Source organism: Rhinoderma darwinii, chromosome 13, assembly GCF_050947455.1.
Source record: "Rhinoderma darwinii isolate aRhiDar2 chromosome 13, aRhiDar2.hap1, whole genome shotgun sequence".
NCBI classification, from domain to species: Eukaryota; Metazoa; Chordata; class Amphibia; order Anura; family Rhinodermatidae; genus Rhinoderma; species Rhinoderma darwinii.
This window is the reverse complement of record NC_134699.1, coordinates 3,704,510-3,720,460: the sequence shown is the minus strand read 5'-3', so window position 1 is coordinate 3,720,460 and position 15,951 is coordinate 3,704,510. Positions and strand designations below refer to the sequence as shown.

The 15,951-nt window shown below is 43.1% G+C and overlaps 2 protein-coding genes across 17 annotated transcripts in view; one reads left to right on the top strand and one right to left on the bottom strand.

Moving 5' to 3' along the window:
- LOC142665691 (prefoldin subunit 4-like) overlaps nt 1-15,951 on the bottom strand; it is a 270,809-nt gene that overhangs the window by 89,577 nt on the left and 165,281 nt on the right. Inside the window, exons 6-7 of one of the 2 annotated variants that reach the window (XM_075845436.1) lie at nt 8,735-8,789; nt 2,162-2,239 (exon numbers count right to left, since the gene is read on the bottom strand). In XM_075845436.1, coding sequence (XP_075701551.1) covers nt 2,162-2,239; nt 8,735-8,789 — 133 coding nt within the window. The remainder of the gene's footprint in view (nt 1-2,161; nt 2,240-8,734; nt 8,790-15,951) is intronic. The other variant, XM_075845437.1, reaches the window with a different exon arrangement.
- The window catches only part of BCAS1 (brain enriched myelin associated protein 1), an 87,764-nt gene that overhangs the window by 11,788 nt on the left and 60,025 nt on the right, over nt 1-15,951 (top strand). For 12 of the 15 annotated variants that reach the window (XM_075845427.1, XM_075845420.1, XM_075845422.1 and 9 more), the window contains exons 2-4: nt 1,088-1,172; nt 6,921-6,984; nt 10,122-10,669. In XM_075845427.1, the coding sequence (XP_075701542.1) occupies nt 1,088-1,172; nt 6,921-6,984; nt 10,122-10,669 (697 nt within the window). Of the gene's footprint in view, nt 1-1,085; nt 1,173-6,920; nt 6,985-10,121; nt 10,670-15,951 lie in introns of those variants that run through there. The other 3 variants (XM_075845419.1, XM_075845424.1, XM_075845431.1) reach the window with 2 other exon arrangements.

Below are 15,951 nucleotides of genomic sequence, written 5' to 3'. Positions count from 1 at the left end.
ACTGATCAGGAGTTACATCATGTATTATACTCCAGAGCTGCACTCACTATTCTGCTGGTGGAGTCACTGTGTACATACATTACTTACCCTATACTGATCATGAGTTACATCCTGTATTATACTCCAGAGCTGCACTCACTATTCTGCTGGTAGAGTCACTGTGTACATACATTACATTACTTACCCTATACTGATCATGAGTTACATCCTGTATTATACTCCAGAGCTGCACTCACTATTCTGCTGGTGGAGTCACTGTGTACATACATTACATTACTGATCCTGGACTGATCCTGAGTTACATCCTGTATTATACTCCAGAGCTGCACTCACTATTCTGCTGGTGGAGTCACTGCATACATTCATTACTTATCCTATTTATCCACTACTGATTCTAATATACATCCTGTATTATACTTTAGGAGGGGTCCAGAACTTAGTCCTACAACTGTCTCCTTAGACACAAAAGGAGTCTTGTGTCATGTGATGTGACCCCCTCTTGAGCTTGCAGAGAATTTATACACTTTCTGAGCAGACAAGTGGTTAGAGCTGAATTATTCTGGGGCCCCAGGTGGAACTTTACGGGGCCATTTCGAGAATGCAGTTGCTCATATTTAATACAAATGCTGTCATTTAAAGACCAGTGACAGGTTCTCTACAATGTGATTAAATAGCAGTTCCCTGGTTGTACAGTCGGTCCTATTAAAAGTCTCAGTATCTACACATCGTACATCGCTTTATTATAAAACCAGATGATGCAAAATAAAAGTTTGTGTACATCTAATCTCCTCTACATCACGCTCATCAACAACTCACCCCCTATCTATTATAATCTGCAGGAATGATCACATTGAACTGTTATATTGTGAGGGCACGTTCACGTCCCTAAAATATGAACACAAAAATTCAATGAGGAAATAAAGGAATTATGGAAGTGAAAATAACAGCAAGTTCTGCAAAGATCAAAAAGCTTTTAACCAATTCTGGATATTGGATTTCTCCTGAGTCTGTTTGTGTCTCTGATGGTTTGTTAATGACAGAAGCTTCTAACAGGAGGATGAGAGTAATAGTCAAATGTTTCTCTCAGCAGAGATCTCATCATGGGGAATGCCGTCAGCAGCTCAGACGTTGAAGAGGAGCAAGAAGGATCCGTCAAGGAAAGTAATCCTGAGGTACAAGGTGTATAATGACCCTAACCTTACCAATAAACAGCAGCATCAATGATTTATGGAGATTTTTCCTCTGTTTCCCACACACAGACTTGTTAAGATCTCACTTATCTATTACCACCACCACTAGGGGAGCAATCTGTACACAGACCCTTTTCGGGTAAATGAGAGCCATTCACAAATTGCCCCCTAGTGGCGGAAACAGGCGAATAACAGCATATACAGTTGTATACAGATCACCCCTAGTGGCAGCAACAGGACCATCTACAGATGTATGCAGATCGCCCCCTACTGGCAGCAAAAGACAGCTGAGATTTACAAGTCTGTGTGTACTAAGGAAATGGCGCACCAAAGGCGGCAAATCTTTTATGCTGCTGATTTTCTGTAAGGGTGCATACACTCTAAGTCTTAAAGGGGTCTTCCGAGACTTTGATATTAATATCCTATCCTTAGGATAATCCATCAATATCTGATCAGCTGACCTTAGAACGGGCGCATCCCCTTCATTGTTTACCAGGCTCCGAGCATTTGGTTTTGGCAGTGCCAGGCATAGCAGCTCAGACCCAGTCACTTGAATGGGACTGAGATTTAGAGAGCCGCAGAACCAGGCACAGCCCCAACCAAAATGTACAGCGCGGAGCCTGGTCAACAATGAACTGAATGCAGTGCTGCCCAGAGCAACGCGGCCCCTTCACCCTCAGCTGATTGGTGGGGAGGGCACGACATCAGACCACACCGATCTGATATTGATGGACTATCCTAAAAACATTCCATCAATATGACAGTCCCGGAAAACCTCTAACTGTATAATACAATAACTGCACAGAATTAAAGGGTTCTTAAAATTGCCACCATTGGGACGTATGTTTAATATTGACTCACAAAGGCCAGATTTTTATTTTTTGGAATAAATATGGAGTTTTCTGCCTTTCACAAATTTTTGACTGATCTTTTAAACCTTATAATGTGCTCAAAAACGGAATGCAACTTACCTGAAAACCATTTTTTCGGTATTTGCAGCTGAGAAGTATAAAATCTGGAATCAATGATGGTTTTCTTGAGCAATAAACCTAAAAAAAAACAAAAAAAATAAAGAAAATGATTTCAAAGATCTATAAAAAAGTCACGTGATATCTAATATATACTCTGATGTAAGTTTGGACAGATGTTTATGCTACACACAGAAAGATATGGAATAACGCTCTATCCAGTGTACCGAGAATAACTAATAATAATTACATCCAGGATTTACCATATGACCTAAAACTCTCCCAAAAAGTCTGTAGAAGGCTGCAATAAGGAACGAGGATTAGTGCAGAATGTCAGACCCCTGCTGCTGATCTAATACATATACTTTACCGATGTACGAAGCTCCAGCAATATAAAGAGGAGAATATTACAAATATTAAGTACTATTTATCCTCTTACTATCCCTGTTCATCAACTGTATTCTAATATTGGCATAATTGTCCTGTAAGGCCTCATTCACACGGCAGGGTTTCCCGGCTGCATTAGGAACAATAGACCCCTAATGGGGCTATTCACACGACCGATTTTTTGACGGCCGGGAAAACCGGCCGTCAAAAAATAGGACATGCTCTATTTTTGGCCGGGTACCCGGCCGCCCGGCTCCCATAGAAGTCTATGGGGCCGGGTATTACACGGCCATCACCGGAATGTGTCCCGAGTGATGGCAGGGTTTTCCGGAGCTTGCGCTCTATCTCCTCCTCCTCACAGCGCAGAGTGCATGTGAGGAGGAGGAGTTGATGCCATTCGGACGAATGGCTACGCTGTACACGGTGTGGCAGGGCCGGGGTGTACAGCAGGTGGAGGGAGCGCTGCTCTGGCTCCCTTCCCCTGCTTGTTAAAAGCACCCTGGCTCGGCGACACCTTCCTTGGCACCGCTAGCAGCTGCTGCGGCTGCTACTACTGTAGCGACGCCACTATAGCAGAGCAGGGAGGTATCTCCCCGCTCTGCTATGTGCTAGCCGCACTTTAGCTCCTTGAAGGAGCGGAATCCCCGTGTTTTCGGGGATTCCGCTCCTGGACAGAGCGCTTGATGTCTCTGTCCATATCTGGGCAGTGACATCAGGGGAAACTCCTGAAGCGGAATCCCCGAACACATGGGGATTCCCCTTCAGGAGTTGCCGCTGATGTCACTGTCCAGATCTGCCCGGCCCGAAACGGATGCAAAACTTTATGCAAACCGGCCGGGCAAAATGGCCGATTTTACCGGCCGACACTCGGGCTCGGGCGGGACCCGGTCGTGTGAATCCCGCCTAAGTGGTAAAATGATAGCATTAACCCCTTAAGGACCAGCCTATTTTAGACCTTAATGACCAAGTCATTTTTTACGTTTTTCCATCGTCTCATTCAAAGAGCTATAACTTTTTTATTTTTGCGTCGACATAGCTGTATAAGGTCTTGTTTTTTGCGGGACAAGTTGTACTTTTTTATAGCACCATTTTGGGGTACATAGAATTTATTGATTAACTTTTATTAACTTTTTTTGGGGGGGAATAGCCGTTTACTGTGTGGTATAAATAGCACAATAACTTTATTCAGCGGGTTGTTGCGATTGCAACGATACCAAATTTATATAATTTTTGTATGTTTTACTACTTTTACACAGTGAAAACCCTTTTTTTTCAAAATTATTTGTTTTTGTGTCTTCATATTTTTTCGCTGATGCGGTTGTATGAGGGCTTTTTTTTTTGCGGGACGACTTGTAGTTTTTATCGGTACCATTTTAGAGTAGATGCAACTTTTTGATCGCTTTTTATCACATTTTTTTTTAAAGAAAACAGCAATTGTTGAATGGTTTTTTATTTAATTTTTTACGACGTTCACTTTGCAGGTTAAATGATGTAATAAGTTTATAGTTGGAGTCGTTACGGACGCGGCGATACCAAATATGCGTAACTTTTTTACTTTATTTTGCTTTTTTAATAATAAAGCAGTTTGTAAGGGGAAAAGCTGGGTTATTCATTTTTTTTTCCACTTTTTATTAAACTTTTTTTTAACTTTTTTACTAGTCCCACTAGGGGACTTCACTATGTGCTCCTCCGATCACATTTATAATACACTGCAATACTTCTGTATTGCAGTGTATAATGCCTGTCCGTGTAAAATGGACAGGCATCTGCTAGGTCATGCCAGAGGCATTTACTACAGGCAGATCTGGGGGCCTTTATTAGGCCCCCGGCTGCCATAGAAGACAGACACTCGACAATCTTATCGCTGGGTGTCGGTTGGATGAGAGGGAGATCCCTCCCTCTCTCCAAAACAACTCAGATGCGAAGCTCGCTATTGAGCGCCGCATCTGAGGGGTTAAATGGGTGAGATCGATACTGATATCGATCTCACCCGTTCCAGCAGGGATGTCCCCAGCCCTCAGCTACCTCTGGCAGCTGAGAGCAGGGAGATTTAATGGCTCCCTGCTCTGTTTATTTATGCCGATGCAGTGCCGTAAAAACACTATGGGGCGGTCACTAACGGGTTAAAAAGCCTGTTCTTATCAGTATAGGATAAGTAATGTATGTATACAGTGACTCCACCAGCAGAATAGTGAGTGCAGCTCTGGAGTATAATACAGGATATAACTCCGGATCAGTACAGGATAAGTAATGTATGTACACAGTGACTCCACCAGCAGACTAGTGAGTGCAGCTCTGGAGTATAATACAGGATATAACTCAGGATCAGTGCCGGATAAGTAATGTAATGTATGTAAACAGTGACTCCACCAGCAGAATAGTGAGTGCAGCTCTGGAGTATAATACAGGATGTAACTCAGGATCAGTACAGGATATGTAATGTAATGTATGTACAGTGACTCCACCAGCAGAATAGTGAGTGCAGCTCTGGAGTATAATACAGGATGTAACTCCGGATCAGTACAGGATAAGTAATGTATGTACACAGTGACTCCACCAGCAGACTAGTGAGTGCAGCTCTGGAGTATAATACAGGATATAACTCAGGATCAGTGCCGGATAAGTAATGTAATGTATGTAAACAGTGACTCCACCAGCAGAATAGTGAGTGCAGCTCTGGAGTATAATACAGGATGTAACTCAGGATCAGTACAGGATAAGTAATGTAATGTATTTACTCAGAGACTCCACCAGCAGAATAGTGAGTGCAGCTCTGGAGTATAATACAGGATATCTCAGGATCAGTACAGGATAAGTAATGTAATGTATTTACTCAGAGACTCCACCAGCAGTATAGTGAGTGCAGCTCTGGAGTATAATACAGGATGTAACTCAGGATCAGTACAGGATAAGTAATGTAATGTATTTACTCAGAGACTCCACCGGCAGAATAGTGAGTGCAGCTCTGGAGTATAATACAGGATATCTCAGGATCAGTACAGGATAAGTGATGTATGTACACAGTGACTCCACCAGCAGAATAGTGAGTGCAGCTCTGGAGTATAATACAGGATGTAACTCAGGATCAGTATAGGATAAGTAATGTATGTACACAGTGACTCCACCAGCAGAATAGTGAGTGCAGCTCTGGAGTATAATACAGGATGTAACTCAGGATCAGTATAGGATAAGTAATGTATGTACACAGTGCATCAAACAAGCAGAATAGTGAGTGCAGCTCTCGAAAATAGTACAGGATGTAACTCAGCACCAGTACAGGATAAGTTTTCTAATGTATGTACACAGTGAGTGCAGCTCTGGAGTCTAATACAGGATGTAACGCAGGATCAGGATCAGTACAAGTGATGTTATGTATGTACACAGTGACTCCACTATTTATGTAGTTCATATTTAAATATTATCTGTAAACTGCTGCTCAGTGGTGGACATACACTATAAGTATATGCGTATATTCCATTCTGCCATGTGAAATATTCGCGTTTAGGATTAATATATATTATAATGACATGTTTAGAAACTTGTTTATCTGGTTCCCAATGACATCACTTTTATTGAACGATCTATTGTTGGATCAGTGACTCTATGTACGGGACAGGCGTTTGCGTTCCTCGCTCCTGCTTAAGGCAACATGTAACCTTTACACTTGAAGCACTTCTTATATTTGTATATTAAAGCTGCTCATGATCAAAGGGGACAAACTAGAACATAAGGAGGACTGTTGTATGTTTTTGGCTGTTTTATATAGTTCTATGTATTTAAAGGGCAACTGTTATGAGTTCGATGTACATGCAATAAAGACATCAACATGTCTATAAATGGTGTAGTCATCCCAATATACAGCAATCTGAGGGATTGCACGCTGACACCACTTCAGTGTCGGAGTCCCTACTTATCTTGGCCATTCAGTATCACTGAGCTGAAATAAAAGCTGATTGGCTGAGACTATTGTGATAGGCAAAGCCCCACCCAGATGAGTGATGTTGTGCTCTCTATGGTTGACACACAAAAGTTACACATTTCGAGGGAAATTCCACACAAAAAAATAATTAAAATATTGTTTCCTATTGTAATGATAATTTCTGAGCCTTGTTGTTAGAGCAGACACAGCCCAACAAGCGTGACAATACCACATCAATGCGTTTTTATGGAGATCTGGTGTTGTCACTCACACAGGAATGACGTCACGTATTCATAATTGACTCCAGCACTTCCAATCTCAGCTATGTTTTCTATTGGAAGGGAGTAAACTACAGAATGCTGGTTCAGCCTTCAAATTAGCCGCCTGCATAGGGTCTAGAGGTCAGATCCACGGTCACATTTTAATATCACTGATGAATGTAATTTCTCTTTGTAGTTTGGGGTTGAGGTGAAGAATGGACCAGTCAACCTACAGAGTTCAGCACCAGGGGAGAACCACGGTACGTTCAAACCTTATATCTGCAGGGTCAGATTACATACAGGGTTTATATGTAGTCTATAGCCACAGAGCAGCAGCTGCAACTGATTCACATGGCTCTGCATCGGAGCTGTATACTCAAAACGGTAGACTTTTAATGGACCCTAAGGCTTGATGAGGCATTCCTTGGACTGTGGTTTCAGCTATTAATAGTGACCAGGCTTTTTCTATTCATTAGAGGGAGGTTGTGACAGTCCCGATGGTCTCTTGTACATTGCTGAAAAGTGAGGTGTTTTTCTTCACTACAACCTCCCTGCTTCTATAACGGAGCCATCCTCCCATACTAAAGATCTCAAGACCCTCTTCATCCCACCTGTGGCGCTGGAGTGTTACATATATGTTTTCTACTATATGTGTGGGCTATAAAGGCCATAACTAACCTTCACGTGAATGGGAAATTCAACAGGGAGGGGCTTTGACAACCTGAACAGAAAGCTCTTGATCTTGAAAATAGTGAGGAATTGAAACGCAACGTATATTAGAAAGTTGCAAAACGTATTATGACCTAGCGATTAAGCTTTATTAACATAAGACCGCACTGGCCCTTTAATTGAGGTCATTTAAATCCGGAGTGGGAGTGTTGACCCTCCGCTGTGGCGGCATTGTGCGCTGGTGTTATGAGTAACGAATCTGCAGGGAGTTATTGACCAGAGCTCAGAAACGCTTCATAACATCAAACATCGCCCGTGTCTCAGAATTCATTCCTGGTGGCTACAACTGTAAATCGGATGATCACATGACGTCCGCGCCGCTGCTGCTCCGAGCCTGAATTTTCAGCATCAGGTTATTATTCTCATCTGTAGACCTGATGCAGAATTTATCAGGGGCGAGGCGCTGTCCTTCTTTCAGTCTGTCAACATTCCTGTGTATATACAGGGCGTGTGTGCAGAAGACCGAGCGCCACAACGTCACCTCATTCCAATATAAACCGGTCACTGACCACGAGCCGGGCCACAAAATAAGGACTTTTTACTCTCTCAAACTATATTTCTTTTTATTATTATATTATAGAATAGTGATGTCATCAGGTCTTATCATTACACGTGTTCTTATTGGACCACCAGTCGTATATTATAAGAATATTGTGCAGAAGGCGAAGGAAACTCCAAGGTGCCGTCTAATATCCTTAATAATGTGCAGTCCTACAGTTCATCACGGCTCATTATACACATACTCCGGCTGCTGCAGAAAATCTTTATGTCATGACGTTTCATGTCAGTCATCGGATTTCTCAAATAGGTTTTGCTGCAGTTGGAGCGTGAATCACAATGCACAACACCAGGGCCGGCTCCATGTTTATGTGGGACCTTTTGCGAGGGAACTCACTTATGGCGGCAGTAAAACTGCAAAAAACGGCAGTTTGTGCCCCCATATAGAAGTTAGGCCCTGTTTATGTCCCCATATAGAAGTTAGGCCCACAGTTTATGTCCCCATATAGAAATTTGGCCAGATTGTGCCCCCTTATAGAAGTTAGGCCCCTAGTTTCTGCCCCCATATATACAGTGCCCTCTGTAAATTGTGCCATACAGCCCCCTGTAGATTGTGCCACACCCTCAGTAGATAGCGCTACACCCCCCCCCCCCCCTCCCTGTAGATAGCGTTGTCAACACTCTGGCCAGGGATTCCGCTCCTGGAGGAGCCATGATGGCAGCATATAGCACCCGGTGGCCAAGTGTGCCCCACCCCCAAGGACAGTGGGCCTCAGCACTTGCCTGCGTTCGCCGGGAGCTGACGTCGGCCCTGTACACCACAGCTGATGCAGATCCTCTTTGAGAAGGAAAGATGAAGATTAATGTCAATCAATATTGATTATAAATTTGCCCTACAATGAAATAAAGAATTACAAAGCAGTCAGAGTGAAAGACAAGAGTTCTTTATAGCAGGTATAGATAATATAATGACCTAACACAGCACAGGGGAATCTCCTTAAAAACCTCACACCCTGCACCAACAGCACACACAGAAGAGTCCATATCACATCACTTCTCACAATCAATGTTTATTCTCTCCTTAGACTATTCTGCAGTGTGGGAGATCATGTTGCCTAGCAACACCTTGACTTCCTGTCTGGGTGACCACCTTTTCCTTACATGGGGCATCATGTAGTGAAGTGAGAGAAGGTCCGCCATTCAGTAGCTGACTGACAATCATTGTAGGAGATTTTCTGGTTGTCACACAAGGAACAGATAGTAATATCGGTATAAAATAATGGACAGATCACGGCAGCCCTTATAAACCTTTACACCAGTAGAACTTCATGAGAATTCGGGTACTAGACCTTCCTGTCCCCTCCCTGATTAATGATTTTCATCCGCCCCTGTATATAATCACATTCTGGCCGGTATCTCGCTGCAGAAATGTGGGCACATATTTATATTTGGTAACTGGGTGTCGTGTTCCACCTTCTGTATCCAGTGGCAGTGACTCAGTGCAGATAACCTGTCACCATTGTGTGTGTGCGGTCTGGAGATCAGCCAGGGGCAAACAGTGTCTGTCTACTCCTCAATATGAATGATGTGTCCAATTTATAGGCAGCTACTAAGTAAAATTCCTTACATCTTTCTATTTGTTGCACATTCATTTAAACCTGTTCTGCAAGCCCCTCCCCTTATTTAGGCTCCTCCCCTTAGTTTATGTGCAGCGATAACCTTATAAATCTTTTCTGTCCTTGCTGTAATATAAATCATCTCACCATGTACAGCAGCCCATCTGAACAAGCACAGCTGCAGTGTAAAGCATGGGGGATAATAGAGCAACCAGTGGCTTTCTGACTACCTCAGATCTCAGACAATGCCGCTAAGCTGGAGTCAATGATTATAGCAGCAAGGCATTAAAGGGTTTGTCCAGAAACAGCGCCACACCTGCCCATGGGTTGTACCTTGTACAGCTGCTCAGTTTTATTGAAGTGAATGGGGCTGAGCTGCAATACCACACACATCCTGTAAACAGGTGTGGCACTGTTTTTGGAAGAGCAGCCATGTTTTTCTAATCCTGGGTAACCAGTACTGTACATCCACTTATATCATCATCTTTCTCTTAGGATAATCCTCGTGTCTATTCTGATTCCAATTCACGTATTGTTATTATCATTTCTTCTAGTGAGCTCAAAAGAACTGGTTCAACAGGAAAACATGATCACTTCTTCCCAGAAAACCATTGTGTTTAGTCCTATCTCCAATGGATCGGCCACCAACCCACCACCTCCGGCTGCCAAGTCTAAATTTCGACTGACCATCTTACGCCCTGCGTCCGGGCACGCAAGTTTCCAGTCCAATGGTATGGAAAATGTTGGTTCTATGAAACCAGAGATAACTTTACAAGAGTCGCCCGTAGTGCAAACCCAACTGATGTCACCCATAGCTCCGGAACGCGCAGTGGTCAAGGAGAACGTTGGTGGCGTTCTAAATCAAGCTCCTCCCACTGCGCAGACAGCAGAGGAGACCTCCTTATCCTCAAACCCCACAGAAGAAGAAATGGCATCCACAAAACCCACAGAGGTCAGCATTTTCCACAGGATATTCAAGCCAGAGAAGAAGATACAAGTAACTCCGCAGCCCGAAGTGACAATAAACCAACCGGTGGTCATCATTGTGGACCAAAACGCAGCACTACAGAGCGCTCCACCAGTCAACGGCCTCCAGTCACAGGTGACAAATCCTGACATATTTTTCCTTTGATACATATAATTTACACCCCAGAGATTGGTAAACAGCATATTGGGGTGCAATGAACATCTCCTACCCTGGGCCAGTCCTCCTGAGTCAGGAGAGGTCACTTCTCGTTAACTTCTCTCTGGGGAAAGGTTTGTGAAGAGTCAGATTCCAAAATGTGCAAAAGGTCTTAAAGCGACTCCCTGGTCCCGGGACGTTATAAATATGGGGGTGTATATGGTCTAATATTACCCTCTGGTTGTGCCCCTCTGGATCCGCCGTTTTAGTTTCCCCTTCTGTGCTGTCCCAAAATGGCTGCAGGGCTTCAGAGACTTTGAGTCTGAGACACTCCCACTGTTCTCGGATTGGCCAGAGCTGCTCACGTGAGCAGTTCTATCCAATCTGTGAACAGAGGGCGTGTCTTAGACTCAGTCTGAGAAGCGCTGTGATCAATTTGAAGCAACACAGAGGGGACCCTAAAACGGCAGATCCACGGCAGAGGGGCACAAATGGAGGGCACCAGGTAATATTACTCCATACACCGCATCACATTTATTATTTTGTCGTTTCACCACCTTACAACAATGAATAAAACCCACCGGACGACAACCAGTCAGTTATTAGTGGTCCATTGTGTGAACTGTGCAATATTCTAGGTATGTGTGTACTGCCGGATGTAGGCGCTGAGACAGCCTCGAAATGCGTTGCAGTTCATACAACACCCACTAACTGACCGGTTGATGTCCAGTGGATTTGTTTCTGGTTCTGGATACTCTACCATGCTCTGTGGACAAGGGTTCTTTTAGACGACCAAATTTCCTGGCAGGAAACGAGCGCCGATCGACGATTATAACCTGCTGATTGGCGCTCGTTTGCATCATTTACATGAGTGAGTTTGGGGGTGAATAATCATTAATAGGATTCTTAGTCCCTATATGTCCCGCATCTTGTCGGTGGCATAGACCCCGGTTACACAAGGAGATGTACGGCTGACGGAGAAAAAAATTCTGACACATAAAACATGCGATTAGCCGACATACGAACATTTGCGCCTTTGTTGACTGCTCGCTGACGTCTTTACATGGGGCAATGATCGTGAACGAGTATTTGTATGACCACTCATTCAACAGATTATCTGCCCGTGTAAAACAAGAAGCCACAGCCGCTCATATTGCAGTCCTGGAGTGACTACTGGGGTCTACTAGAGACAGAACATGAGACAGTGACCCTATAAGATGCCCAGAATACCTGGAGTTCAGGGCACGGTAACCACTTCTGCCATTCTACTGGATTACATTACTGGGTGGTAGATTCTGAGGGGACCTGTCAGATAGTTAGTCTATTGCTGATAGTGCTTAGGCCAGTGGCGAGGGGCTGGGGGCTCTGCGGTGGTACGTTTCTGCTAGTTTCACCCTTTAGGCTCTTGTGTAAAGCGTAGTTGTCTCTTGACAATGTCACTTTAAGGGTATGTTCACACGAGGTCATTACATCCGTAATTGACGGACGTATTTCGGCCGCAAGTACCGGACTGAACACACTGCAGGGAGCCGGGCTCCTAGCATCATAGTTATGTACGACTCTAGGAGTCCCTGCCTCTGCGTGGAACTACTGTCCCGTACTGAAAACATGATTACAGTACGGGACACTTGTCCGGCAACGAGGCAGGGACTCCTAGCGTTGTACATAACTATGATGCTAGGAGCCCGGCTCCCTGCACTGTGTTCGGTCCGGGACTTGCGGCCGAAATACGTCCGTCAATTACGGACGTAATGACCTCGTGTGAACATACCCTTAGAACATAACGCTCAACATTTGAATCCCCATTTGCAGGACTTTTAATCCCTACCCCGATCCGATTAAGAATTCCCACAAAGCCTTTCAAGAACAAATGGAAAAAACCCCGCTCTGAGGTCTGTATCGCAGCAGAATCCCAGGAAAAACAAAACAATATCACTGCAGTATCAAAAAAAACATGAAAAACCAAGGCTCTGTTCACATAGAGAGGCCACAACACTGTGCTGAATCCGTAGTGTGACGGTTATTAAGGGCGCCCAATGGACTCCATGGACTTACAGTGGAGTCCGTCTGGGTTGCATCGTGGTTTCTGTAGTATTGAAGGCAAATCTGATGGAGCCCCTGAGCGGACCCTCTAATGCAAATGCAAACACGTGAATGGGACTGAGCTGCAGAACCCGGCACGGCCAAATGTACAGTGATAGATTAAGCAGCTGATCAGCAGAGGGTGCTGGGAGTCGGACCTCTACCTCTACCCCTACCGATCAGATATTTATGACCTATTCTAAATGTCCTTTTACACGGCCAATCAACGTCTGTGTAATCAGGGCAGTGATCACCCAATGAATGAGAAACCGCTCGTTGATCGTCTGATCGTATTGTTTATGCAGCATGAAATATTATCGATGTCGGCAGCAAGTCTCCCTGTGTAAACAACGATGCGCTGCCACATGATAGAAAAGTATGGGAACGAGCGATTGTAGGAAAGAGTCATCCCCATACATAGCTCCTTGTGAAAGGAGCAAACGAGCGCCGATCACTGAGCGGTCTCGTTGACCGGCACACGCTTAGACGGCCCACGTCAGGCCATGTAAGAGGACCCTAAGCACAGGCCGTCAATATTAGCGTATGTTCACACGCAGTGACAAGAAACGTCTGAAAATACGGAGCGGTTTTCAGGTGAAAACAGTTCCTGATTTTCAGACGTTTTTTTAACAACTCGCGTTTTACGCGGCATTTTTTACGGCCGCTTTTAGAGCTGTTTATCAATGGAGTCAATGAAAAACGGCTCCAAAAACGGCCCAAGAAATGACCTGCACTTCTTTTGACGAGCCGTCATTTTACGCGCCGTATATCAACAGCGACGCGTAATATAAAGACTCGTGGGAACAGAACATCGTAATTCCCATTGAAAGCAATGGGCAGATGTTTGTAGGCGTATTAGGGGCGTTTTTTCAGGCGTAATTCGAGGCGTAAAATGCCCGAATTACGTCTGAAAACGCTGCGTGTGAATATACTCGTACAGTCCCGGAAACCCCATTAAAGATTAACATAATGCGTAGAATCCGAGGTCTGAGCTACACGGAAACTTTTCGTAGCGCTGCTGATTTTCTCGAGATACTGCTGCAGTTACACGACTTCCAGACACAATTCACACAACGCGCCGTTGACCAAGGATTACATTAAAGGCTCTGTGGATTTTCCAATAGTACAAGTCGGTCACAGATCCTGGACAATGGGAAATGTTAGAGGAGTAAACAAAGGCCACAGCCAAGAAATACACAAGACAGTGACTGGGGATATTTAGGAAGTGTTGATTTGTGCAGTAAATAAGATTAACCACGTAGACTAAGCCATCGAAGTGCCACATGAGTGTAGTGGGTACAAGACACAAGAAAAGAGCTCCGTAATGTGCCGCTGGTATAGGAATTATAGAAACAAAGGGAATTGGGAACGAGCAGCAGAAAATTTGGAAGCTCTGAAGCAAAACACTTTGTAAAAATGAGCTGCAGTACCACTAATGTACACTAGGGCGCTTCATTAAATGTACAAGGGGGGGGTTAAAAGGGGTATTTCAGTTTCAGCAAATATTGGCTGCTCTTTGTTAAATAAAAAGTTCTACAATTTTGCAACATACTATCAATTCCTCATTGTTTTTAAGATCTCTGCTTGCTGTCATCCAAAAGTAACTTTTATTTGCTTACTCCTAGGGAAAAAAAAATTGTCCCGATCATGTGACGGACACAGACGGTGCAAGGCGCGTTACATTACAGTTATCAGAGCTCTGTGTGTCATATGACCAGGACAGATTTTATCCCCTAGGAATAGACAATGGAGGTTCTTATTGAATGGCCTCAAGCAGAGATCTTAAAAACTGTGAGGTGTTGATACAGAAAGTATATTGAAAACTTTTATAACTTTTCATCATATAAAGAGCAGCAAATATTTGTCGAAATTGGAATAAAGCTGCAGCTCCACTTGTTAACACTAGGGGGTCTATCATTCTGTTGCACCAAAATGGGTTTAAAGGGACCACTACCTGGATTTATTTGCTTTTTATACAGGGCATTATCTTATGAAGTCCTGGCGGACTAGTGGAAGTCCCAGATTATCGGGTGCCAGAATATAAGAATTACAGTAGAGGATGTGCTTAGACCCTACATAAATTGGGATATACATCTACTTTCTCAAACTTCTAAATCCAAGGCTTCCTACTCTACATAGACCCCTCAAAGTGTCCCTATATAGACCTCTAATTGTTATCCTTTAACAAAATCCCCCTCTCACTCAGAAACCGTCATTGAAGCAACACTTCAGCTGTGAAGACAATGGTTTTAGTGAAAGAGGAGCGACATTATTGGCCTTGTTTTACACGCAGTCCCACTCCACATCAGCCCCTCGTCATTAACATGCAGAAATGCCACATATGTCACTCTCAATACATTACGTGTCTTCTTGTCTATTGTTCTACAGCTTAAAATGAGATGCAAAAATGTCTGACACTAACATGTATAATGGGTCCGCACATGATAATACATACCAGAAGATAGATAGATAGATAGATAGATAGATAGATAGATAGATAGATAGATAGATAGATAGATAGATAGATAGATAGATAGATAGATAGATAGATATGAGATAGATATGAGATAGATATGAGATAGATAGATAGATAGATAGATAGATAGATAGATAGATAGATAGATAGATAGATAGATAGATAGATAGATAGATAGATATGAGATAGATAGATAGATAGATATGAGATAGATAGATAGATAGATAGATAGATAGATAGATAGATAGATAGATAGATAGATAGATAGATAGATAGATAGATAGATAGATATGAGATAGATAGATAGATAGATAGATAGATAGATAGATAGATAGATAGATAGATAGATAGATAGATAGATAGATAGGAGATAGATAGAGATAGATAGATAGATAGATAGATAGATAGATAGATAGATAGATAGATAGATAGATAGATAGATAGATAGATTGAGATAGATAGATAGATAGATATGAGATAGATAGATAGATAGATAGATAGATAGATAGATAGATAGATAGATAGATAGATAGATAGATAGATAGATAGATAGATAGATAGATATGAGATAGATAGAGATAGATAGATAGATAGATAGATAGATAGATAGATAGATAGATAGATAGATAGATAGATAGATAGATAGATAGATAGATAGATAGATAGATAGATATGAGATAGATAGAGATAGATAGATAGATAG